Below are 24,972 nucleotides of genomic sequence, written 5' to 3'. Positions count from 1 at the left end.
ATTCTCCCCACTCTCTCCCCATTTCTCCCCACTCTCTCCCCACTCTCTCCCCACTCTCTCCCCCACACTCTCCCCACTCTCTCCCACCCGCGGCCAGTTTGCGGAGCTGCCCAAGTGCTATGATGAGGTCCACTCCGAGTTCTCGCGCCAGGGCGCCCGCGTGCTGGCGCTCGGCTACCGTGAGCTCGGCTCACTCAACCACCGGCAGGTGAGCCCCCCCCCGCCCCCCCCCCCCCCCCCGCGGAGTGCAGGCGGTGCGACTGCAACAGCTCGGCGGGGAGGCGGAGGGGGAGGCCAAGGCCTATAAAAAACGAGCGGAGCGACGCGGTTTTCGGGATGTGCTGCCGTGTGGTGGTGGTGATGGTAGCAGTGGTGATGGTAGAGGTGGTGATGGTAGAGGTGATGGTGGCAGAGGTGGTGATGGTAGTGATGGTGGTGATGGTAGAGGTGGTGATGGCAAAGGTGATGGTGGTGGTGGTGGTGGTAGAGGTGGTGATCGTAGAGATGGTGATGGCAGAGGTGTTGATGGCAGAGGTGGTGATGGCAGAGGTGGTGATGGCAGAGGTGGTGATGGCAGAGGTGTTGATGGCAGAGGTGGTGATGGCGGAGGTGGTGATGGTGGTGATGGCAGAGGTGGTGATGGTAGAGGTGGTGATGGTAGAGGTGGTGATGGTGATGGTGGTAGAGGTGGTTATGGTGGTAGAAGTGGTGATGGTAGAGGTGGTGATGGTAGTGGTGGTGACGGTAGAGGTGGTGGTGGTAGAGGTGGTGGTGGTGGTGATGGTACAGGTGGTGATGGTGATGGTGGTAGAGGTGGTGGTGGTGGTGGTAGAAGTGGTGACGGTAGAGGTGGTGATGGTAGAGGTGGTGATGGTAGAGGTGGTGATGGTAGAGGTGGTGATGGTAGAGGTGGTGATGGTAGAGGTGGTGATGGTAGAGGTGGTGATGGTGGTGGTGGCAGAGGTGGTGATGGTGGTGGTGGTGGCAGAGGTGGTGATGGTGGTGGTGATGGTAGAGGTGGTGATGGCGGAGGTGGTGATGGCGGTGGTGGTAGAGGTGGTAATGGTGGTAGAGGTGGTGGTGGTAGAAGTGGTGACGGTAGAGGTGGTGATGGTAGAGGTGGTGATGGTAGAGGTGGTGATGGTGGTGGTGGCAGAGGTGGTGATGGCGGAGGTGGTAATGGCGGTGGTGGTAGAGGTGGTGATGGTGGTAGAGGTGGTGATGGTAGAGGTGGTGATGGTGGTGGTTATGGTGGGCGGAGGAGCGATGCTCACAACAACGAGCGGAGCGCCCGGGCAGCTAACATGCAGCAAGTTGGCACAGTAGGGGGCACAGGTGGTGCATCGGCCGGTCGTCTCAGTCAGTCGACCCTTGGCACCTGCTGGGTCTGCCCTGTGACCTCCTGGTGCACCTAGCCTGGCACAGTAGGCACAGATGGTGCATCGGCCGGTCGTCTCAGTCAGTCGACCCGTGGCACCTGCTGGGTCTGCCCTGTGACCTCCTGGTGCACCTAGCCTGGCACAGTAGGGGGCACAGGTGGTGCATCGGCCGGTCGTCTCAGTCAGTCGACCCGTGGCACCTGGGTCTGCCCTGTGACCTCCTGGTGCACCTAGCCTGGCACAGTAGGGGGGCACAGGTGGTGCATCGGCCGGTCGTCTCAGTCAGTCGACCCGTGGCACCTGCTGGGTCTGCCCCGTGACCACCTTCCGGCGGGCGTTCGACACTTCACGTGGCCTCAACGTGCACCTAGCCTGGCACAGGCGCCGTGGTGAGGTCACCGCCACTTAGTGGCGAATGGCGGTTGTTGTTGTTGATGGTGGTGATGGTTGGAGGCGGTGAAGGGTGATGGTGGTGGTTGTGGTCGTAGAGGCGATAACCGACGTTTCACTCCACTTACCGGGAAGAGGAATTGAGGTGCGGTTCCCGAATTTATTGCCCCAGGTTTCGTACCAACCGGTGTTTATACGCTTTCACACCCACACACACACATAGCTACCCACACACACACACATAGCTACACACACTTTAACCCACACGCACACACCTACTGCCAAATCCACACACACACACATAGCTACACACACTTTAACCCACACGCACACACCCACTGCCAAATCCACCCACACACACGTAGCTACCCACACTTTAACCCACACACACACACATAGCTACACACACTTTAACCCACACACACACATAGCTACACACACTTTAACCCACACACACATAGCTACACACACTTTAACCCACACGCACACACCCACTGCCAAATCCACACACACACACACGTAGCTACCCACACTCTAGCCCACACGCACACAGCCACTGCCAAATCCACACACACACACACAAGTGTACCTACCCACCCTGGGTAAAATATATATGTGAAAATTATCGTAATAATCGCGAGCGGTTTGAATTTGGCGAACGATTGGGATGCGCTTTATCCGTTCGTGCATTACTCTCTCTCCCTCTCTCTCTCTCCCACACTCTCCGCACGTGTGTTTGTGTGCGTGCGTGTGCAATCGTGTGTGTGCGTGCGTGTGTGTGTTTGCGTGCGTGTGCGTGCGTGCGTGTGCGTGCGTGTGTGTGTTTGCGTGTGTTTGCGTGCGTGTGCGTGCGTGCGTGTGCGTGCGTGTGTGTGTTTGCGTGCGTGTGCGTGCGTGTGCGTGCGTGTGTGCGTGCGTGTGTTTGCGTGTGTTTGCGTGCGTGTGTGTGTGTGTGTGCGTGTGTGTGCGTGCGTGTGCGTGCGTGTGTGTGTTTGCGTGCGTGTGCGTGCGTGTGTGCGTGCGTGCGTGTGTGTGTTTGCGTGCGTGTGCGTGCGTGTGTGTGTGTGTTTGCGTGCGTGTGCGTGCGTGCAGGTCCGTGAGCTGAGCCGGGAGGAGGTGGAGAAGAACCTGAAGTTTGCGGGGTTCGTTGTCGTCTCCTGCCCGCTGAAAAGCGACTCAAGATCCGTCATCAGGGAAATCCAGCAGGCGTCACACCGGGTGGGCGGGGCGTGGGGTGGGCGGGGCGTGGGGTGGGCGGGGCGTGGGGTGGGCGGGGCACGCGCTGGGGACCCCGGGGGAAGAGGGGGGAGGGGCGCACATAAGCCGTGCCACTTTTGATTTAAAGCTTTCGTGACTGCAGTAATTCATATTCTTAGTTTTTTCGGTAAAGTCACGTTGAAGAGAAACAACAAAATAACAAAATATATATAAAACAATAAAAAATTCTCACGACGTTTCGACCATAACTCAAACGGTCATCATGATGATGACCGTCATCATGATGACCGTTTGAGTTATGGTCGAAACGTCGTGATAATTTTTTATTGTTTTATATATATTTTGTTATTTTGTTGTTTCTCTTCAACGTGACTTTACCGTGCCACTTTGTTTCACTTGAGCCGTTGACCTCCGTTGAATTCGCATGAGCCATTGACCTCGGTTCACACGGCTTCAATTCACATGAACCATGACCTGTAGTAGTAGCTGCTACACACACATGTAGTAGTAGCTACTGCACCACATGTGGTGTAGTAGCTACTACTACATGTGGTGTAGTAGCTACTACACTACATGTGTAGCAGTAGCTACTACACTACATGTGTTGTAGTAGCTACTACTACACTACATGTGTAGCAGTAGCTACTACTACACTACATGTGTAGCAGTAGCTACTACACTACATGTGTTGTAGTAGCTACTACTACACTACATGTGTAGCAGTAGCTACTACTACACTACATGTGTAGCAGTAGCTACTACACTACATGTGTTGTAGTAGCTACTACACTACATGTGTAGTAGTAGCTACTACTACATGTGTAGTAGTAGTGTAGTAGTAGCTACTACTACTACATAGCTACTACTACATGTGTAGTGGCTACTACTACATATGTAGTAGCTACTACTACTACATAGCTACTACCACACGTGTAGTAGCTACTACTACATGTAGTAGCTACTACTACATGTAGTAGTAGCTACTACACATGTAGTAGTAGCTACTACACATATGTAGTAGTAGCTATGTAGTAGTAGTAGCTACACATGTAGTAGTAGCTACTTTGAAAGTGTGGGGCCCGTAGCTACTACTACACGTGTAGTAACTACTACTACTACACGTGTAGTAGCTACTACTACTAAATGTGTCTACTACATAGCTAAATGTGTAGTAGTAGCTATGGGCCCCGCACTTTCAAGCTATCAATTCCGGTTCAGTGATTCTGCACTTGCTCTATCACTATAGTACTACACCACCTTAGACTTTTACGAACGACTGGGTGTTTACGGTGAGCGATTTGTCGTACTATCTGGCTGTGTAGCAAATGAAAAAATAATATAATGACTTCACTGAGCAAGTAAAAAATGCGTGTGTTTGAATATTTACGTCTTTTTATTTACGTAGGGCCCCCTGCATAACATATACTACAGACCCCCGCACTTAGCTTCATCCGTCACTGGGTGCACGGCTGCAGTTATGGTCAAGAACCGCCGCTCCAGAGCTAGACGCATGGCAATCCTCACCCCCCGCTGCCTCACCCCCCCTCCCCTCCGTGGTCACGACGCCCAAAGGTGGTGATGATCACGGGCGACAACCCTCTCACCGCCTGCCACGTCGCCTCCGAGCTGAACTTCACACGTCGAGACAAAACCCTCGTCTTGCGCGGTCCTCAGGACGCAGGTAAAATCTTTCGCGGGGGTGGGCCGGGTGGTGGTGGTGGTGGGTTGGTGTCGTCCGGGAGACACACGGCGGGCACGGGAACTTGATCGACTGATCGTTTTTTGCCGGGTGCGAGGGGGCACGCCGAGCTGCTACTGCCTACGTAGCTCGCTTTCGGAAGGGGTACGCGGCTATCGCAAGTTTTTAGCGGAATGCAGCGGGGTCGCCGGCGTCGCGTGGAAAGTCCTGGCGGCCGAATAGTCTTGAAACGCCCGGCGGCGGCGGCGTTGATTTCCAAACGTGGGGTGTGAAAAAAACGGTGGGTCCGGAGGAAAATCCACGCGACCACGGGTAGAGAGAGAGAGAGAGAGACACGCAAACTCCAAATATACAGCAGCAGGCATCGTCAGGGTCGGGATCGAACCCACGACCTTCTGTACACCAGGCGAGGTAGTTAACATCTCCTAGCCACTGTGATGATGATGAGAGAGAGAGACACAGACTCCAAATATACAGCAGGCATTGTCAGGGTCGGGATCAAACCCACACCCTCCTGTACACCAGGCGAGGTAGTTAACATCTCCTAGCCACCGTGATGATGATGACAGAGAGAGAGAGACACGCAAACTCCAAATATACAGCAGCAGGCTTTAGGGTCGGGATCAAACACGCGACCTCCTGTACACCAGGCGAGGTAATCAACATCTCCTAGCCACCGTGATGATGATGAGAGAGAGAGAGAGAGAGACACGCAGACTCCAAATCTACAGCAGCAGGCATCGTCAGGGTCGGGATCGAACCCACGACCTGCGTACCAGGCAAGGTAGTCAACATCTCATAGCCAATCTTGATTGGAAGCTTTCGTGACTGCAGGAATCCATGCTCTTTGGTTCTTTCGGTAAAGCCACGTGGGTATAAAAATAAAAATCACGACGTTTTGATCGCAACGCAAGCGGTCGTCCTTGTGTTAAGATCCAAACGTCGCGTATACTTTGATAGTTTTGTTTTATTTTTCTACCTACGTGACTTTTCCGAAAGAGGCAAAGAGTATCTCCTAGCCCCACCGCGACCTCCACTCTTGACCTCTTCATCAGCGGCAGCCGGGGGCCAGCGATCTCAGCCGGGTCCTCCGGTGTTCCCCCTCCGCATTTAAGAATCAACGTCACTCGTTGAGCGTATTTGGCTACTCTAATTTCCACGCGATGATCACGATAAACCACTTCGTTCAGCCATCCACGTGACCGCGGAGACCTAGAGAGAGAGAGACAGAGAGACACACGCACGCAAACTCCAAATGTACGACGGGCGCCGGGGGCAGTCGCGATCGGACCCCACGACCTCCAGCGTGCCCGGCGAGCCAGTCAACATCTCCCAGCCGCCGCGTGACCTCTCCTCTCGACCCCTTGATCCGCGGCCAGCCGGAGGCACGGAGGCCAAGCCCTGGCGGTGGGAGTCGACAGACGGCGCCGTGGCGCTGCCGGAGGTCCCGGACGGCACGGATGACTTTGTGGGGACGTACGACCTGTGCGTGACGGGGGAGGGGCTCGCCAGGCTGGGCTCGGAGCACGCGGCTCTGCTGCGGAGGCTGCTGCCCCACGTGAGGGTGTATGCCAGGGTGGCCCCCAAGCAGAAGGTGAGATGGGAGTTCACGTTCGCGCGTGTCCGCGTAGTAAAACAAAAAGTAGTGGGGGAGCGGTGGCGCAGCGGTTAGCACCGCTCTGCGCTTCGATCCCCGCCCGCGGCCAACACCCAGTGACGATTATCTGAACCGGTCCCAGGCCTCCCCTGGGTCGACTCGGCCTCAAATGAGTACCCGGTGCGGTGAGTAAATATTGCCATTGGGGGAGACAGAGGCGGCCGGGCGTGGTGCTGGCCACCCACCTAGTCGTGTGCCGTGCCGGCCTTCGTAGGTGCCGCTCGCTAACAGCACTTGCCCCCAAACAGTCCGTTAAGGCTACCCGGGGGATCTTTGTCTTTGCTGTATAAAAAGTATAATTTAAAAAAAAGTAACGTAAAAACAATAATAGTTCGAATGTATTTCTCAAAAGTCATAAAATAAAATGTAGCGAATAAGTAACAAGAAATATTAATAATAATAATACATTTTATTTGTGAGCGCTTTTCTGAATGCTCAAAGACACTTTACGTAAAATCATGAAAGCAGCAAAAACAACATCAAATGGTAAAAACACTAAAGACGCATCAAACTTAGCTAAACATTAAAAGCAATTTTAAAAAGTTGAGTTTTAGTCAATGATTTGAACGCTGGAAGCTCGGTGCAGTCACGGATTTGTTTTGGGAGAGAGTTCCAAAGTGAGGGGGCAGCTCACTTTTATGAAAAATGATAATTACGAAATCAAATGTATTTAAAAAAATGTTTCTCTTAAACTAAAAATTACAATCACAATCAAAATAACAACCAATAATAATAACACACTTACACGAAAAACAAAGATGACAAATGCTGGTAGCACTAACGCTCCCGTTACCACGTGTGACCCCAGCGTTAGTGGTACGTTAGTGGTAACACTAACGCGTGTCTGCCTGCGTGTCTATCTACGTGTCCCCGTGTGCGTGTCTGCGTCTGCCTGCCTGCGTGTCTGTCTGCGTGTGTCTGTCTGCGTGTGTGTCTGTCTGCGTGTCCCCGTGTGTCTGTCTGTGCGTGTGTCTGTCTGCGTGTGTGTCTGTCTGCGTGTGTGTCTGCCTGCGTGTGTCTGTCTGTGTGTGTGTCTGTCTGCGTGTGTCTGCCTGCGTGTGCCCGTGTGTCTGTCTGTGTGTGTGTCTGTCTGCGTGTGTGTCTGTCTGCGTGTGCCCGTGTGTCTGTCTGTGTGTGTGTCTGTCTGCGTGTGTGTCTGTCTGCGTGTGCCCGTGTGTCTGTCTGTGTGTGTGTCTGTCTGTGTGTGTCTGTCTGCGTGTGTGTCTGTCTGTCTGCGTGTGTGTCTGCCTGCGTGTGTGTCTGCCTGCCTGCGCCCGTGTCCGCCTTGCATCTCTGTCGTCCTCTCCACGCGCGTCACCCAGGAATCCGTGATCACCAGTCTCAAGAGCCTGGGCTACGTGACGCTCATGTGCGGGGACGGGACGAATGATGTGGGAGCGTTGAAGCACGCCGATGTCGGTGAGCGATGCCCACGTGCCTGCGAAGTGCAATGCCAAGTCGCGTGGGTGGCAAACTGGGTCTGGCGGTCGCCCTGGTTCATGCCGCGGTGTTGCGTGCCAGCCGTAGCGATGCTAAACGTGAGCGACAAAGTATTTTTTAAAATTTATTTTGCCAGGTGTCAGGCCCCAGTGAGCTACGTAGATCTTTATCTTCAGAAGCAACCCTGGCCATCACAAATGATAGCCCAACGAAGTGGTTCGTCGTTGTCGTCGTCATTGTCGTCGTCGTTATCGTCGTCATCATCGTCGTCGTCGTTATCGTCATCATCGTCATCATCGTCATCATCGTCGTTGTTGTGTGGAAATTTATTGCAGCCCGGGTACTCTTAAAGACGTGACGTCGATTCTAAATGCGGAGGGAAAAACCGGAGGACCCGGGGAAAAATCCATATGACCACGGGGAGAGAGAGAGAGACACGCACACTCCAAATATACAGCAGCAGACGTAAGGGTTCGGGGATCAAACCCACGACCTCCTGTATATCAGGCGAGGTAGTCAACATCTCCTAGCCATCGTAATGATGATGATGAGAGAGAGAGACACGCAAACTCCAAATATACAGCAGCAGGCATCAGGGTCGGGATCGAACCCACGACCTCCTGCACACCAGGCGAGGTAGTTAACATCTCATAGCCACCATGATGATGATGAGAGAGAGACGCAAACTCCAAATATACAGCAGCAGGAGCCAGGGTTGTGATCGAACCCACGACCTCCTGTACACCAGGCGAGATAGTTAACATCTCCTAGCCACCGTGATAATGATGATGATGAGAGAGAGAGACACGCAGACTCCAAATATACAGCAGCAGGTGTCAGGGTCGGGATCGAACCCACGACCTCCTGCACACCAGGCAGGAGGTCGAGGGACTTTTAAACTTAACCGCACCGCCCGCAGGTGTGGCGCTGTTGGCCAACGCCCCGGAACGAATGCCGGAGAGGAGACCGAAGAGAGGCCGGGATGGAGAAATCGTCGACGCTAAACACTCCTTGGCAAACAGCGCCGGATCACTCACGCCGCCATCATCATCATCGGCGGCGGCGGCGGCGGTCTCCGCCAACACCGGACCGGCTATCGCGAAGACCCAAACCGGCCGCTCGGCAAAACACCGGGGGAACTTTGCCCAGAAGAGGGAAGATCAGCTGGCGTCGCAGAAGGTGACGTGAGGATTGTTTATCGGTGTTATCGGGGATTGGCCAGATGTTGGCTACCTCGCCTGGTGTGCAGGAGGTTCGTGGGTTCGATCCCAGACCCTGACGCCTGCTGCTGCTGCTGTTTATTTGGAGTTTGCGGTGTCTCTCTCTCTCTCTCTCATCATCATCACGGTGGCTATGAGATGTTAACTACCTCGCCTGGTGTGCAGGAGGTCGTGGGTTCGATCACGAACCTTACGCCCGCTGCTGTATATTTTGGAATTTGCGGCGTCTCTCTCTCTCTCTCTCGCCACGTGTTTGGTGCATATTTGACCGCCGTTATAAATTTCCACGCGACGACGATGATGATGATGGTGATGGTGATGAGCCTCTTCGCTCTCATTACGTGTGGCCAGGTCGCTTCTGATATACATATATAAAAAAAAACGATCTCTACACCACACCGATGGCCCTTACCTGCTAAAATAAACCGGGTGGTTCGGCTCACAGTTTAAGGTCTACCGTATTTTCCCGCATCTAGCCCGCACACGCATATAATAATGTAACCCGCAGACGCGTATGCCCCGCAAAAATAGCGTCTTGTGTAAAACTAATTTCAGATAGCCCGCACCTCCATATACCCGCCAGGGTGTTGTTTTGTTTGCAAAAAGTGGTTTGCCCCGCGGGTTATATGCGGGAAAATACGGTAATCGGACCGGCGACTTTGTCTTCATGCCAGATTGTGGGGAGCGGTGGTGCAGGGGTTAGCGCCACGCTGCGCTACGAACCCGGCTATGACCCGAGTTCGAGTCCCGCTCGCGGCCAAACAACTCTTACCTGACCCGGTCCTGTGCCTCCCCTAGGTCCACTCGGCCTCAAATGAGTACCTGGAGCAGTGTGTAAACATTGCCGCAAAGGGAGACAAAGGCGGCCGGGCGTGGGTGCCGGCCACCCCCTGTTTGTGCCGTTTCCGGCCTTCTGAAGTAGCTGCTCGCCAACAGCACTTGCCCCTCAACAGTGTCACAGGCTACACGGGGGATCTTTATCTTGTGCTTGTTTTTGCAGGAGCGTCTCAATCAGCTGTTGCGGGAGCTGGACGAGGAGCAGCACCAGGTGGTGAAGCTGGGAGACGCGAGCATAGCAGCCCCCTTCACCTCCAAACTCTCCTCCATCCAGTGCAGTGAGCGTCTCTGTGTCTCTGTCTCTGTCTGTGTCTGTCTCTCTCTGTGTCTGTGTCTGTCTGTGTCTGTGTCTCCGTCTGTGTCTCTGTCTCTGTCTGTGTCTCTGTCTGTGTCTGTGTCTCTGTCTCTCTCTGTGTCTCTGTCTGTGTCTGTGTCTATCTGTGTCTCTCTCTCTCTGTGTCTCTGTGTCTCTGTCTGTGTCTCTGTCTGTCTGTGTCTCTGTCTGTGTCTGTGTCTCTGTCTGTGTCTCTCTCTGTTTCTCTCTCTCTGTCTCTCTTTCTCTCTCTCTGTCTGTCTGTCTCTCTCTCTCTGTGTCTCTGTCTGTGTCTGTGTCTCTGTGTCTCTCTCTCTGTCTCTCTCTCTGTCTGTCTCTCTGTCTGTCTCTCTCTGTGTCTCTGTGTCTCTCTCTCTGCATCTGTCTCTCTCTCTGTCTCTCTCTGTGTCTCTCTCTCTCTGTATCTCTCTCTGTGTCTCTCTCTCTGTGTCTCTGTCTCTCTCTGTCTGTCTCTCTTTGTGTCTCTGTCTGTGTTTCTCTCTCTGTGTGTCTCTCTCTGTGTCTCTGTCTCTCTCTGTGTCTCTGTCTGTGTCTCTGTCTCTCTCTGTCTCTGTCTGTGTCTCTCTCTCTGTGTCTCTGTCTGTGTCTCTCTCTCTGTGTCTCTGTCTCTCTCTCTGTGTCTCTGTCTCTCTCTCTCTCTGTGTCTCTGTCTCTCTGTGTCTCTGTCTCTCTCTCTGTCTGTCTCTCTGTCTCTCTCTGTGTGTCTCTCTCTCTGTGTCTCTGTCTGTGTCTCTGTCTGTGTCTCCCTCTCTGTGTGTCTCTTTCTCTCTGTGTCTCTGTCTGTGTGTCTCTCTCTCTCTCTGTCTCTCTCTGTGTCTCTCTGTGTCTCTCTCTCTCTGTGTCTCTGTCTCTCTCTCTGTGTCTCTCTCTCTGTGTCTCTCTCTCTGTATCTCTCTCTGTGTCTATCTCTCTGTGTCTCTGTCTCTCTCTGTCTGTCTCTCTTTGTGTCTCTGTCTGTGTGTCTCTCTCTGTGTCTCTGTCTCTCTCTGTGTCTCTGTGTCTCTCTCTCTGTGTCTCTGTCTCTCTCTGTCTGTCTCTGTGTCTCTCTCTGTGTTTCTGTCTGTGTCTCTGTCTGTGTCTCTGTCTGTATCTCTGTCTGTGTCTCTCTCTCTGTGTCTCTGTCTCTGTCTCTCTCTCTGTCTGTCTCTGTGTCTCTCTCTCTGTCTCTGTCCGTGTCTCTCTCTGTGTCTCTCTCTCTGTGTCTCTCTCTCTCTCTCTCTGTCTCTCTCTCTGTCTGTCTGTCTGTCTCTCTCTCTGTGTCTCTGTCTGTGTCTGTGTCTCTGTGTCTCTCTCTGTGTCTCTCTCTGTCTCTCTCTGTCTGTCTCTCTTTGTGTCTCTGTGTTTCTCTCTCTGTGTGTCTCTCTCTGTGTCTCTGTCTCTCTCTGTGTCTCTGTCTGTGTCTCTGTCTCTCTCTTTGTCTCTGTCTCTCTCTGTCTCTGTCTGTGTCTCTCTCTCTGTGTCTCTGTCTGTGTCTCTCTCTGTGTCTCTCTCTGTGTCTCTCTGTGTCTCTCTCTCTCTGTGTCTCTGTCTCTCTCTCTGTGTCTCTCTCTGTGTCTTTCTCTCTGTGTCTCTGTCTGTGTCTCTGTCTGTGTCTATCTCTCTGTGTCTCTGTCTGTGTCTCTCTCTTTGCGTCTCTGTCTCTCTCTGTCTGTCTCTGTGTCTCTCTCTCTCTCTGTGTTTCTGTCTGTGTCTCTGTCTGTGTCTCTGTCTGTGTCTCTGTCTGTGTCTCTGTCTGTGTCTCTCTCTCTGTGTCTCTCTCTCTCTGTCTGTCTCTGTGTCTCTCTCTGTGTCTCTGTCTGTGTCTCTCTCTGTGTCTCTATCTGTGTCTCTGTCTGTGTTTCTCTCTCTGTGTCTCTGTCTCTCTCTCTGTCTCTCTCTCTGTCTGTCTGTCTCTCTCTGTGTCTCTGTCTGTGTCTCTGTGTCTCTGTGTCTCTCTGTCTCTCTCTCTGTCTGTCTGTCTCTCTCTGTGTCTCTGTCTGTGTCTCTGTGTCTCTCTCTCTGCGTCTGTCTCTCTCTCTGTCTCTCTCTGTATCTCTCTCTGTGTCTCTCTCTGTGTCTCTGTCTCTCTTTGTGTCTCTGTCTGTGTGTCTCTCTCTGTGTGTCTCTCTCTGTGTCTCTGTCTCTCTCTGTGTCTCTGTCTGTGTCTCTGTCTCTCTCTGTGTCTCTGTCTGTGTCTCTCTCTTTGTCTCTGTCTCTCTCTGTCTGTGTCTCTCTCTCTCTCTGTGTCTCTGTCTGTGTCTCTCTCTGTGTCTTTCTCTCTGTGTCTCTGTCTCTCTCTCTGTGTCTCTGTCTCTCTGTGTCTCTGTCTCTCTCTCTGTCTGTATCTCTGTCTCTCTCTCTGTCTCTCTCTCTGTGTCTCTGTCTCTCTCTGTGTCTCTGTCTGTGTCTCTGTCTCTCTCTCTGTGTGTCTCTCTCTCTGTGTCTCTGTCTGTGTGTCTCTCTCTCTGTGTCTCTCTCTGTGTCTCTCTGTGTCTCTCTCTCTGTGTCTCTGTCTCTCTCTGTGTCTCTCTCTCTGTGTCTTTCTCTCTGTGTCTCTGTCTGTGTCTCTGTCTGTCTCTCTCTCTCTCTGTCTCTGTCTGTGTCTCTCTCTCTGTGTCTCTGTCTCTCTCTCTCTCTGTCTGTCTCTGTGTCTCTCTCTCTCTGTGTCTCTGTCTGTGTCTCTCTCTGTGTCTCTATCTGTGTCTCTGTCTGTGTCTCTGTGTTTCTCTCTCTGTGTCTCTGTCTCTCTCTCTCTGTCTGTCTCTCTGTCTCTCTTTGTGTCTCTGTCTGTGTCTCTCTCTCTGTGTGTCTCTCTCTGTGTCTCTCTGTGTCTCTGTCTCTGTTTGTGTCTCTGTCTGTGTTTCTCTCTCTGTGTGTCTCTCTCTGTGTCTCTGTCTGTGTCTCTGTCTCTCTCTTTGTCTCTGTCTCTCTCTGTCTCTGTCTGTGTCTCTCTCTCTGTGTCTCTGTCTGTGTCTCTCTCTGTGTCTCTCTCTGTGTCTCTGTCTCTCTCTCTGTGTCTCTGTCTCTCTGTGTCTCTGTCTCTCTCTCTCTGTCTGTCTCTCTGTCTCTCTCTGTGTCTCTGTCTCTCTCTGTGTCTCTGTCTGTGTCTCTCTCTCTCTCTGTGTCTCTCTCTCTGTGTCTCTGTCTGTGTGTCTCTCTCTCTGTGTCTCTCTCTGTGTCTCTCTGTGTCTCTGTCTCTCTCTGTGTCTCTCTCTCTGTGTCCTTCTCTCTGTGTCTCTGTCTGTGTGTCTCTCTCTGTGTGTCTCTCTCTGTGTCTCTGTGTATCTCTCTCTGTGTCTCTGTCTCTCTCTGTCTGTCTCTGTGTCTCTCTCTCTCTGTGTTTCTGTCTGTGTCTCTGTCTGTGTCTCTGTCTGTGTCTCTGTCTGTGTCTCTCTCTCTGTGTCTGTCTCTGTGTGTCTCTCTCTCTGTGTCTCTGTCTGCGTCTCTCTCTGTGTCTCTATCTGTGTCTCTGTCTGTGTCTCTGTCTGTGTCTCTCTCTCTCTGTGTCTCTGTCTCTCTCTCTCTCTCTGTCTGTCTCTCTGTCTCTCTTTGTGTCTCTGTCTGTGTCTCTATCTCTGTGTGTGTCTCTCTGTGTCTCTGTCTCTCTCTGTGTCTCTGTCTGTGTCTCTCTCTGTGTCTCTCTCTCTGTGTCTCTGTTTCTCTCTGTGTCTCTGTTTATCTCTGTGTCTCTGTCTGTGTCTCTCTGTGTCTCTGTCTCTCTCTCTGTGTCTCTGTCTGCCTCTCTGTCTCTCTCTCTCTCTGTGTCTCTCTGTCTCCCTCTAATAAAAGTTGTTTAAAAGTCAAAAGTCAAAGTCTGTCTCTCTCTCTGTGGCTCTGTCTACCTCTCTGTCTCTATCTCTGTATCTCTGTGTCTGTGTCTCTCTCTGCCTCTCTGCCCGTTTCTCTGTCTCTCTCTCTCTCTGTGTCTCTGTCTCTCTCTCTCTGTGTGTCTCTCTCTGTCTCTCTCTGTGTCTCTCTCTCTGTCTCTGTGTCTCTCTCGCTCTCTGCCTCTCTCTGTCTCTCTCTCTCTCTGTCTCTCTCTCTGTGTCTCTGTCTCTCTCAGTATCTCTGTCTCTCTCCCTCTGTCCTTCTCTCTCAGTATCTCTGTCTCTCTCTCTGTTTCTCTCTGTCTCTCTCTGTATATCTCTGTCTCTCTTTCTCTGTCTCTCTCTCTGTTTCTCTGTCTCTGTTTCTCTCTCTGTATCTCTCTGTTTCTCTGTACTGTCTCTCTGTCTTTCTGTCTCTCTCTGTCTCTCTGTCTTGTCTGCCCTGTCTGTACATCTGCCCGTCTTGTACATCATCCATCCGCCCGTCCATTTGTCTCGTCTGCCCCGTCTGTCTGTCCAAACTGTCCGCCTGTCCGTCTGCATTGTCTCATTGTCTGCCCCGTCTGTCCGACCGTCCGCCCGTCCACCCCGTCCACCCGCTCCGTCTGCCTTCGTCTGTACATCTGCACGTTCGTACGTCACCCGTCCATCTGTCCGTCCGCTTGTCTGCCCGCCCCTTGCGCGCGTGAAGTCTGCCACGTGATCAAGCAGGGCCGCTGTACGCTCGTCACGACGCTGCAGATGTTCAAGATCCTGGCGCTGAACGCGCTGATCCTCGCCTACGGGCAGAGCGTCCTCTACCTCGAGGGAGTGAAGTTCAGCGACTCGCAGGCCACCCTGCAGGGCCTCCTCCTGGCCGGGTGCTTCCTCTTCATCTCGCGCTCCAAGGTGATTCCCCGTCCACGCTCCGCCCCCCCCGTCTCTTGGAAACGTCCGTCCGCCTGTCTGCCCATTTTGTCCGTGTGCTTGTCTTTCCCGCCTGTCCACATTTTGTACGTCCGATTGGCTGCCCATCTATCCGCCCGTCTGCCTGTCTGTCCGTCTGTCCACGTGTCCATCTGTCTGCTTGGCCACGATGCTTTTTTAATGATTTTTTTTAAAAAAAATTATAAAACGAGCTTTACTCTACCAGGCTTCGCCCGAGACTTGGATTCTTGTCTCGGATTAATACACGGCCGACGCGGAGGGTTGGGTGGGGGGGGGGTGGGGGGGGGGGGTGCGTGACGTCAGCAGGCACCCTGCGTGACGTTGCCGCACGCGGGTGACATCACAGATGCGACGTCACCGCTCACTTTCCGTGCAAAATATCTCCATTATTGTGCCACCCACCCCCCCCCCCAAAAAAATACAAAAGTCTATTTTTATACTTTTTGCATTGTGTACAGTCTGGAAGCTACCCACATGCCAAATTTCAAGTTTGTTGCATATTGGGAAGTATGCTAAACATTTCGAACAGACACACACATTCGCACATTATAGCAATAGGTTTTACCCTTTTAACTGGCACAAAAAAACTGACACCGTTATTCAAGGCATCGTGTCTGCAATAACCGCAACACCAAGCAGTCAAAATGCAAACAAAAAAAGACAACTCTGATAATAATATTGGCACTGTCCTTGAATTCACACATTGTTTATTATTAAAAACGTCCAAACCATGAAGGTCTATTATCATGTATTATTGTTTTTTTTTCCATTTTTTCCATTCACCACTTTCCAACCCCTCGCTGGACCCCCGTTTGACCGCGACGCATTTCACCCCCACCCCCCACCCCCCACCCACCCCTCCCACGTTTTGCATCCAGCCGTTGAAGACGCTGTCGGGCGAGCGGCCTCTGCCCAACATCTTCAACGTGTACACGGTGGCCACGGTTCTAGCCCAGTTCGCGGTGCACTTCTGCAGCCTCGTCTTCCTCTACCGGCAGGCGGGCACGCTCATCCCTCCCAGGTACGTCTCTCCCTCCCTCTCTCTCTCTCACCTCGCTCTCGCTCGCTCGCTCGCTGTGACGCGGCGGTGGTGGTGGTGGTGGCAGCGGTGGAGAGTCGACGGCTCGGTCCCCTCCGCCTGGGCTCGCTTACGGCCGCGGCGAATCTGCGGCTCCCCTTCGGCAGGTGCCGCCCCTGTGCGTCCGCCTGTCTGTCCGTCAGTCTTGTGGGGAGCGGTAGCGTAGTGGTTGGCGCGCTGCGCCACCCGAGTTTCCACCATCGGTGGCGATTTTCTGAACCGGTCCTGGGCCTCCCCTGCGTCGGTCTCGGCCTCAAGTGAGTACCCGGTGCGGTGTGTAAAACATCGCCACCGGGGGGAGACAAAGGCGGTCGGGCGTGGTGCTGTGCCGCCTTCCATAGGTGCCGCTACTCGCTAACAGCACTTGCCCCGACAGTCTGTTCAAAAGGTTGTGCGGTGGCTAGGAGATGTTAACTACCTCGCCTGGTGTACAGGAGGTTGTGTGTTTGATCCTGACCCTGACGCCTGCCGCTGCTGTATATTTGGAGTCTACACCGCCTGTATATTTGGAGTTTTCACCGCCTGTATATTGGGAGTTTGCACCGCCTGTATATGTTGAGTCTACACTGCCTGTATATTTGGAGTCTGCACCGCCTGTATATTTGGGAGTTTGCCCCGCCTGTATATTTGGAGTTTGCACCACCTGTATATTTAGAGTCTGCACCGCCTGTATATTGGGAGTCTGCACCGCCTGTATATTGGTAGTTGCACCGCCTGTATATTTGGAGTTTGCACTGCCTGTATATTTGGGAGTTTGCACCGCCCGTATATTAGGAGTCTGCACCGCCTGTATATTAGGAGTCTGCACCGCCTGTATATTTGGGAGTCTACACCGCCTGTATATTTGGAGTCTGCACCGCCTGTATATTTGGAGTCTGCACCGCCTGTATATTTGGAGTCTGCACCGCCTGTATATTTGGGAGTTTGCACCGCCTGTATATTTGGGAGTTTGCACCGCCTGTATATTTGGAGTTTGCACCGCCTGTATATTTGGAGTCTGCACCGCCTGTATATTTGGAGTCTGCACCGCCTGTATATTTGGAGTCTGCACCGCCTGTATATTGGGAGTCTGCACCGCCTGTATATTTGGGAGTTTGCCCCGCCTGTATATTTGGGAGTTTGCACCGCCTGTATATTTGGAGTCTGCACCACCTGTATATTGGGAGTTTGCACCGCCTGTATATTTGGGAGTTTGCACCGCCTGTATATTTGGGAGTCTGCACCACCTGTATATTGGGAGTTTGCACCGCCTGTATATTTGGAGTTTACACCGCCTGTATATTTGGGAGTCTGCACCACCTGTATATTGGGAGTTTGCACCGCCTGTATATTTGGAGTTTACACCGCCTGTATATTTGGGAGTCTACACCGCCTGTATATTTGGAGTCTGCACCGCCTGTATATTTGGAGTCTGCACCGCCCGTATATTTGGGAGTCTACACCGCCTGTATATTTGGAGTTTGCACCGCCTGTATATTTGGGAGTCTACACCGCCTGTATATTTGGGAGTTTGCACCGCCTGTATATTTGGGAGTTTGCACCGCCTGTATATTTGGAGTTTGCACCGCCTGTATATTTGGAGTCTGCACCGCCTGTATATTTGGAGTCTGCACCGCCTGTATATTTGGAGTCTGCACCGCCTGTATATTGGGAGTCTGCACAGCCTGTATATTTGGGAGTCTACACCGCCTGTATATTTGGAGTTTGCACCGCCTGTATATTTGGGAGTTTGCCCCGCCTGTATATTTGGGAGTTTGCACCGCCTGTATATTTGGAGTCTGCACCACCTGTATATTGGGAGTTTGCACCGCCTGTATATTTGGGAGTTTGCACCGCCTGTATATTTGGGAGTCTGCACCGCCTGTATATTGGGAGTTTGCACCGCCTGTATATTTGGAGTTTACACCGCCTGTATATTTGGGAGTCTGCACCGCCTGTATATTTGGAGTCTGCACCGCCTGTATATTTGGAGTCTGCACCGCCTGTATATTTGGGAGTCTGCACCACCTGTATATTGGGAGTTTGCACCGCCTGTATATTTGGAGTTTACACCGCCTGTATATTTGGGAGTCTGCACCGCCTGTATATTTGGAGTCTGCACCGCCTGTATATTTGGAGTCTGCACCGCCTGTATATTTGGAGTTTGCACCGCCTGTATATTTGGGAGTTTGCCCCGCCTGTATATTTGGGAGTTTGCACCGCCTGTATATTTGGAGTCTACACCGCCTGTATATTTGCGGTGTCTCTCTCCGGGCCCTCCACACTTTAGAGTCAAACGTCACGACGTGTTTTTTTTAGTATTTTGGCTGCTGTAAATGTTCACGTGGTGATGATGACGACGATGATGACGATGATGACGATGATGATGATGACGACGATGACGACCATGATGACGATGATGACGGTGATGACAATAACGACGATGATGATGATGATGACGATGACTACGACAATGATGATGACGATGATAATGACGATAATGACGATAATGACGATGACAATGATGACAGCTGTCATTTGTGGTGGCCAGGTCGCTGCTGAAAAAAGGGGCTACACAAAGTTCAGTTGGGGCCTTACCTGGTCAAATGTAACGTTGAGTTCCATCGTAGCAGTAGTAATGATGCTGTACGGGTGGGGACCTTTGTCTTTGTCTTGAAGGTCAGGAGCATTTGTGGACCTCTACAAGGAGTTTGAGCCGAACCTGGTGAACAGCACTGTCTACATCATGTCTATGGCGATGCAGATGGCCACGTTTGCCATCAACTACAAGGTGAGGGGAAGGGAGGGGGGGTGAGCGAGAGAGAGAGAGCGGTGGTGTAGTGGTTAGAGAGAGAGTGAGAGAGAGCGAGAGAGAGAGCGGTAGTGTAGTGGTTAGAGAGAGAGCGAGCGATAGTGTACTGGTTAGAGAGAGAGAGCGGTAGTGTAGTGGTTAGAGAGAGAGCGAGCGATAGTGTAGTGGTTAGAGAGAGAGAGCGGTGGTGTAGTGGTTAGAGAGAGAGAGAGAGCGGTAGTGTAGTGGTTAGAGAGAGTGAGAGAGCGGTAGTGTAGTGGTTAGAGAGAGAGAGCGCGGTAGTGTAGTGGTTAGAGAGAGAGAGAGAGTGGTAGTGTAGTGGTTAGAGAGAGAGAGGTACTGTAGTGGTTAGAGAGAGAGAGAGAGCGGTAGTGTAGTGGTTAGAGAGAGAGAGAGAGCGGTAGTGTAGTGGTTAGAGTGAGAGAGAGAGCGGTAGTGTAGTGGTTAGAGAGAGAGAGCGGTAGTGTAGTGGTTAGAGAGAGAGAGTGAGAGAGAGAGAGCGGTAGTGTAGTGGTTAGAGAGAGAGTGATAGTGTAGTGGTTAGAGTGAGAGAGAGAGTGGTAGTGTAGTGGTTAGAGAGAGCGGTAGTGTAGTGGTTAGAGAGAGAGAGAGTGATAGTGTAGTGGTTAGAGTGAGAGAGAGAGCGGTAGTGTAGTGGTTAGAGAGAGAGAGAGCGGTAGTGTAGTGGTTAGAGAGCGGTAGTGTAGTGGTTAGAGAGCGGTAGTGTAGTGGTTAGAGAGAGAGAGAGCGGTAGTGTAGTGGTTAGAGAGAGAGCGGTAGTGTAGTGGTTAGAGAGAGCGGTAGTGTAGTGGTTAGAGAGAGAGTGATAGTGTAGTGGTTAGAGAGAGAGAGAGAGCGGTAGTGTAGTGGTGTTAGAGAGAGAGAGAGGTAGTGTAGTGGTTAGAGAGAGAGTGAGAGAGAGAGAGAGGTAGTGTAGTGGTTAGAGAGAGCGGTAGTGTAGTGGTTAGAGAGAGAGGTAGTGTAGTGGTTAGAGAGAGAGAGAGAGGTAGTGTAGTGGTTAGAGAGAGAGAGAGAGCGGTAGTGTAGTGGTTAGAGAGAGAGAGAGCGGTAGTGTAGTGGTTAGAGAGAGAGAGCGGTAGTGTAGTGGTTAGAGAGCGGTAGTGTAGTGGTTAGAGAGAGAGAGAGAGCGGTAGTGTAGTGGTTAGAGAGAGAGAGAGAGAGCGGTAGTGTAGTGGTTAGAGAGAGAGAGTGAGAGAGAGAGAGAGCGGTAGTGTAGTGGTTAGAGAGAGAGAGCGGTAGTGTAGTGGTTAGAGAGAGAGTGATAGTGTAGTGGTTAGAGAGAGAGAGCGGTAGTGTAGTGGTTAGAGCGAGAGAGAGAGAGAGCGGTAGTGTAGTGGTTAGAGAGAGAGAGAGGTAGTGTAGTGGTTAGAGAGAGAGAGAGAGCGGTAGTGTAGTGGTTAGAGAGAGAGAGTGAGAGAGAGAGAGAGAGAGCGGTAGTGTAGTGGTTAGAGAGAGAGAGCGGTAGTGTAGTGGTTAGAGCGAGAGAGAGAGAGAGCGGTAGTGTAGTGGTTAGAGAGAGAGAGAGGTAGTGTAGTGGTTAGAGAGAGAGAGAGAGAGTGAGAGAGCGGTAGTGTAGTGGTTAGAGAGAGAGAGAGAGAGTGAGAGAGTGTAGCGGTTACCCCGACGGCACCGATCCGTCCGTGTCCGTCCGTCCACCCTTCCTTCGCCGGCTGTCTCCCGTCCAACCTACGCCGACATTCCGCGTTGCCCAGTCTTGAGGAGTTAGTGCGTTGTGGTGCCGTGGGGAGTCTCGGGAGACGATCCGCGTGGTTTTGCCTCGCCCCGACGACCGACACGTTGCCACCGACACGTTGAGGCGGGCAGGCAGGCAGGCAGGCAGGCCGGGCAGCCCGGGCAGCAGAAAGATCCCGGGTTTTGATTGCCGACCGGGAGCTCGTGTAGCGTGCGTACGTTCTCTCCGTCCCCTGTTCCGAGCGGGTTTCCCCCCCCCCCCCCCCGCCATCTTTCACGAGCGATGCAACCCGGTGGCATCGGTCACATCCGTGGAACCAGGGAAGAGCTTCGTGCCTGTTTGTCGTCTCCCCGGGGCCGATGAGGATTCCGATACGGTTCCTGAAAACATTCCCAGCGGGGGTGCTCATTTGGGATCGCGCGGCAGCAAGCAGCAGCATCTGCTTGCGAAAAGTTGGCAGGACCCTCTTGCAAAGGAAGTCTTGAGGCTTTCCCCCGGGTTAACTAAAAAAAAAAAATTTTTTTGTTTTTACAACTAATCGTGATGTCGCTGAGGACGACGGTGAGAATGGACTCGGTCGAACTCCCAGCTGAGCAGTTGAACTTTTGACATTTCTGATCGGGGGGACGCAGTCTCCGACCACTGCCGGATATCAAAGCGGAAAGCGTTTTTCCTGCTCGGATCGACCGCAGGTCGTGGTGGGAGCGGGGTGGGGCTGGGGGTGTTCCCGCTCGCACGGTGTGTACTCCCCGCGGAGGGAGTGGCAGCGCCCGCACTTTGACACCCCGCGCAACGCGGCCTTAGGGACGCGGAGGGACGGCCAGGTCGCGGCCGCTCGTAGTTGCCCGCCTCCCCCGCCCGCCGCTGCTCTAAACTAAAATTTTTAATCTAAATGATGAAGAGGCCCACTGAGCCGCGTAGCTTTTTTTGAGGAGCGACCCAGCTGTCACGAGTGGATATCGACGTGGCGGCTCGTCGTCATCGTCGTCGTCGTCACCGTCACGTGGTAAATGTTATCGCAGTCGCCAGATATTGTATCGCGCGTGAAAAAAAAAAACGGAGCGCCCGGAGAAAAATCCACGCGGCCACGGGGAGAGAGAGAGAGAGAGGGAGACTCAAACGACAAATATACAGCAGCAGCAGGCGTCGGGGTCGGGATCGGGATCGAAGCCACGACCTCCTGCACACCAGGCGAGGTAGTTAACATCTCCTAGCCACCGTGATGATGATGAGAGAGAGAGAGAGATACGCAAATTCCAAATATACAGCAGCAGGCGTCAGGGTCGGGATCGAACCCACGAACCTCCTGTACACCAGGCGAGGTAGTCAACATCTCATAGCCACCGTGGCGCCCCCTCTAACAGCATTTGCCCCGACAGTCTGTGAAGGCTACACGAGGGGATGGGGAATTTTTGTCTTTTGTTTGTTGTTGTTGTTGTCGTCGTGTCAACGCAGGGCCACCCGTTCATGGAGAGCCTACAGGAGAACAGGCCGCTGCTGTGGAGCATCATCCTCACGGGAGTGGCTGTCGCTTGCCTCGTGACCGGCGTGTTGCCTGACCTGTCGGCGCACTTTGAGATCGTCGAATTCCCCTACGAGGTTCGCCGTGCTGGAGGTGGCCGCTGGGCTCACGGCGTCACGCGCACGCTCGAGTGAGCGAGCGATCGCTCGCACGATCGATCACTCGCACGATCACTCGCACGAGAACTTGCACGCACGATCACTCGCACGCACGATCACTCGCACGATCGCTCAATCGCTCAATCGCTCGCACGAGAACTTGCATGCACGAGAACTTGCACGCACGATCGCTCGCACGCGCGCTCGCTCGCACGATCACTCGCTCGCACGATTGATCGAGCGATAGTTCGCACGATCACCCGCACGCTCGATCACCCGCACGAGAACTTGTACGCTCGATCGCTCGCACGATTGATCGAGCGATAGTTCGCACGATGGCTCACTCGAGAGCTCACTCGGTCACCCGCGCGATCGCTTGTGGTGCTCTGTATCATCCGAGCACGTTTCTTGTGTGCACGTTCACCACAAGTGCCGCTCGTGCGGCTCGTGCGGACGCGATGCCTTGCCAAAGGTTTCCGTTTGGTGTCGGAGCGTCTTAACGCGGAGCGAGTGGTAAAGCCTATCCTCACGACCGATACCTTTTTTTTTAAATCGCGAACTTTGTGTTGTCCTCCCGCTCCCGCCCCCACCGTGACGGGACCCCGTAGTTCAAGTGGACCATCTTCCAAGTTCTCGTGGCCGATTTCGCCTGCTCCTGGCTCGTCGACCGGCTCCTGCAGAAGCTGCTGGGACACGGCTCCATGCGCATCCCCGTCTGAGATGTGTCCCCTCCACCTCCACCACCACCACCACCACCCCTCATCATCGCTGGGTGCTCCTGCCAAAGCGGCCCCCCCCCACTACTTCCTTGACCCACGCCGCACCACCGCCGCGCCACCGCCGCGACGGCCAATCCCGAAGACAACCGCCGAGGTCACGACCTCGGCGGTTGGTGCTGTCGATGTGACCGCACGCGCACGCACACACGCACCGCACACACACGCACGCACACGCACACACACATGCACCCACACATGCACCACGCACACACACGCACCACACATGCACCACGCACGCACACATGCACCACACATGCACCACGCACACACACACCACACATGCACCACGCACACACACGCACCACACATGCACCACGCACACACACACACGCACCACACATGCACCACACATGCACACACGCACGCACCACACACGCACGCACGCACATGCACCACGCACGCACACACATGCACCACGCACGCACGCACACGCACCACACACGCACCACGCACGCACGCACACGCACCACACACGCACCACGCACGCACACGCACCACACACGCACCACGCACACACGCACCACACATGCACCACGCACACACACGCACCACACACGCACCACACACGCACCACGCACGCACACGCACCACACACGCACCACGCACGCACCACACACGCACCACGCACACACGCACCACACATGCACCACGCACACACACGCACCACACATGCACCACGCACACACGCACCACACATGCACCACGCACACACACGCACCACACACGCACCACACACGCACCACGCACGCACACGCACCACACACGCACCACGCACACACACGCACCACACATGCACCACGCGCACACACGCACCACACATGCACCACGCACGCGCACACACACACGCACCACACACGCACGCACACGCACCACACACGGACCACGCACACACACATGCACCACACACGCACCACACACGCACACACATGCACCACACACGCACCACACATGCACCACACGCACCACACGCACCACACACGCACCACGCACGCACGCAGGGCGACGACGACGACAAGGGAGGAGGAGGGAGGAGGAGGAGGAGGTGGTCTGGACGCGAGCGAGCATCGGCGCCTCTCGCCCCGTATCCCGACGAACTTTATTTTTGTAACGGACGTTAGTAGCCACGCGCAGACGCACGTTCCCGTGCCGCCCGCCCGTCACCTCCTCCTCCTCTTTCCTGCCGTGCTCGCGCGCCCGCGTGTGGGGTGCCCCGACTGGAACGTGATTAAAATAATCAACCACAAAATCAAAATTTGTGTTTCCATCGGCGTCTCCATGACAACAACGGTGGGAGTGATGACGTCACGAAATGCGTGGGAGCGGTTGTCTTTAGTTTGTTGTCCTTACCCCCCCCGTCGCACCTCCGATTAGCGCGGGTGGCTACGTACGGTGTGAAAGAAGTTCAACACACACACTGCCCATAGACTCAACACTACCCGTAGACTCAACACTGCCCATAGACTCAACACTGCACTATAGACTCAACACTGCCCATAGACTCAACACTGCCCATAGACTCAACACTGCCCATAGACTCTACACTGCCCATAGACTCAACACTGCCCATAGACTCAACACTGCCCATAGACTCAACACTGCCCATAAACTCAACACTGTCCATAGACTCAACACTACTCATAGACTCAACACTGCCCGTAGACTCAACACTACCCATAGACTCAACACTGCCCATAGACTCAACACTGCACTATAGACTCAACACTGCCCATAGACTCAACACTGCCCATAGACTCAACACTGCCCATAGACTCTACACTGCCCATAGACTCAACACTGCCCATAGACTCAACACTGCCCATAGACTCAACACTGCCCATAGACTCAACACTGCCCATAGACTCAACACTGCCCATAGACTCAACACTGCCCATAGATTCAACACTGCCCATAGACTCAACACTGCCCATAGACTCAACACAGCCCATAGACTCAACACTGCCCATAGACTCAACACTGCCCATAGACTCAACACTGCCCATAGACTCAACACTGCCCACAGACTCAACACTACCCATAGACTCAACACTGCCCATAGACTCAACACTGCCCATAGACTCAACAC

General features: G+C 53.4%; 1 protein-coding gene across 5 annotated transcripts in view; it reads left to right on the top strand.

Moving 5' to 3' along the window:
* ATP13A1 (ATPase 13A1) overlaps nt 1-24,141 on the top strand; it is a 206,111-nt gene extending 181,970 nt beyond the window's left edge. For 4 of the 5 annotated variants that reach the window (XM_076053026.1, XM_076053024.1, XM_076053023.1 and 1 more), the window contains 12 exons: nt 98-208; nt 2,862-2,987; nt 4,560-4,668; nt 6,066-6,280; nt 7,666-7,762; nt 8,703-8,962; nt 10,004-10,118; nt 14,672-14,868; nt 15,786-15,928; nt 18,644-18,755; nt 21,946-22,089; nt 22,719-24,141. In XM_076053026.1, the coding sequence (XP_075909141.1) occupies nt 98-208; nt 2,862-2,987; nt 4,560-4,668; nt 6,066-6,280; nt 7,666-7,762; nt 8,703-8,962; nt 10,004-10,118; nt 14,672-14,868; nt 15,786-15,928; nt 18,644-18,755; nt 21,946-22,089; nt 22,719-22,829 (1,740 nt within the window). In that variant the 3' untranslated portion in view covers nt 22,830-24,141. Of the gene's footprint in view, nt 1-97; nt 209-2,861; nt 2,988-4,559; nt 4,669-6,065; nt 6,281-7,665; nt 7,763-8,702; nt 8,963-10,003; nt 10,119-14,671; nt 14,869-15,785; nt 15,929-18,643; nt 18,756-21,945; nt 22,090-22,718 lie in introns of those variants that run through there. The other variant, XR_012929820.1, reaches the window with a different exon arrangement.
* Nucleotides 24,142-24,972: the final 831 nt, after the last annotated feature.

This window comes from Petromyzon marinus, chromosome 59, assembly GCF_048934315.1.
Source record: "Petromyzon marinus isolate PM22_M1 ecotype Great Lakes invasive population chromosome 59, UKy_Petmar_22M1.pri1.0, whole genome shotgun sequence".
NCBI classification, from domain to species: Eukaryota; Metazoa; Chordata; class Hyperoartia; order Petromyzontiformes; family Petromyzontidae; genus Petromyzon; species Petromyzon marinus.
The sequence above is the reverse complement of the archived record's forward strand: the minus strand, read 5'-3'. Positions and strand labels throughout refer to the sequence as shown.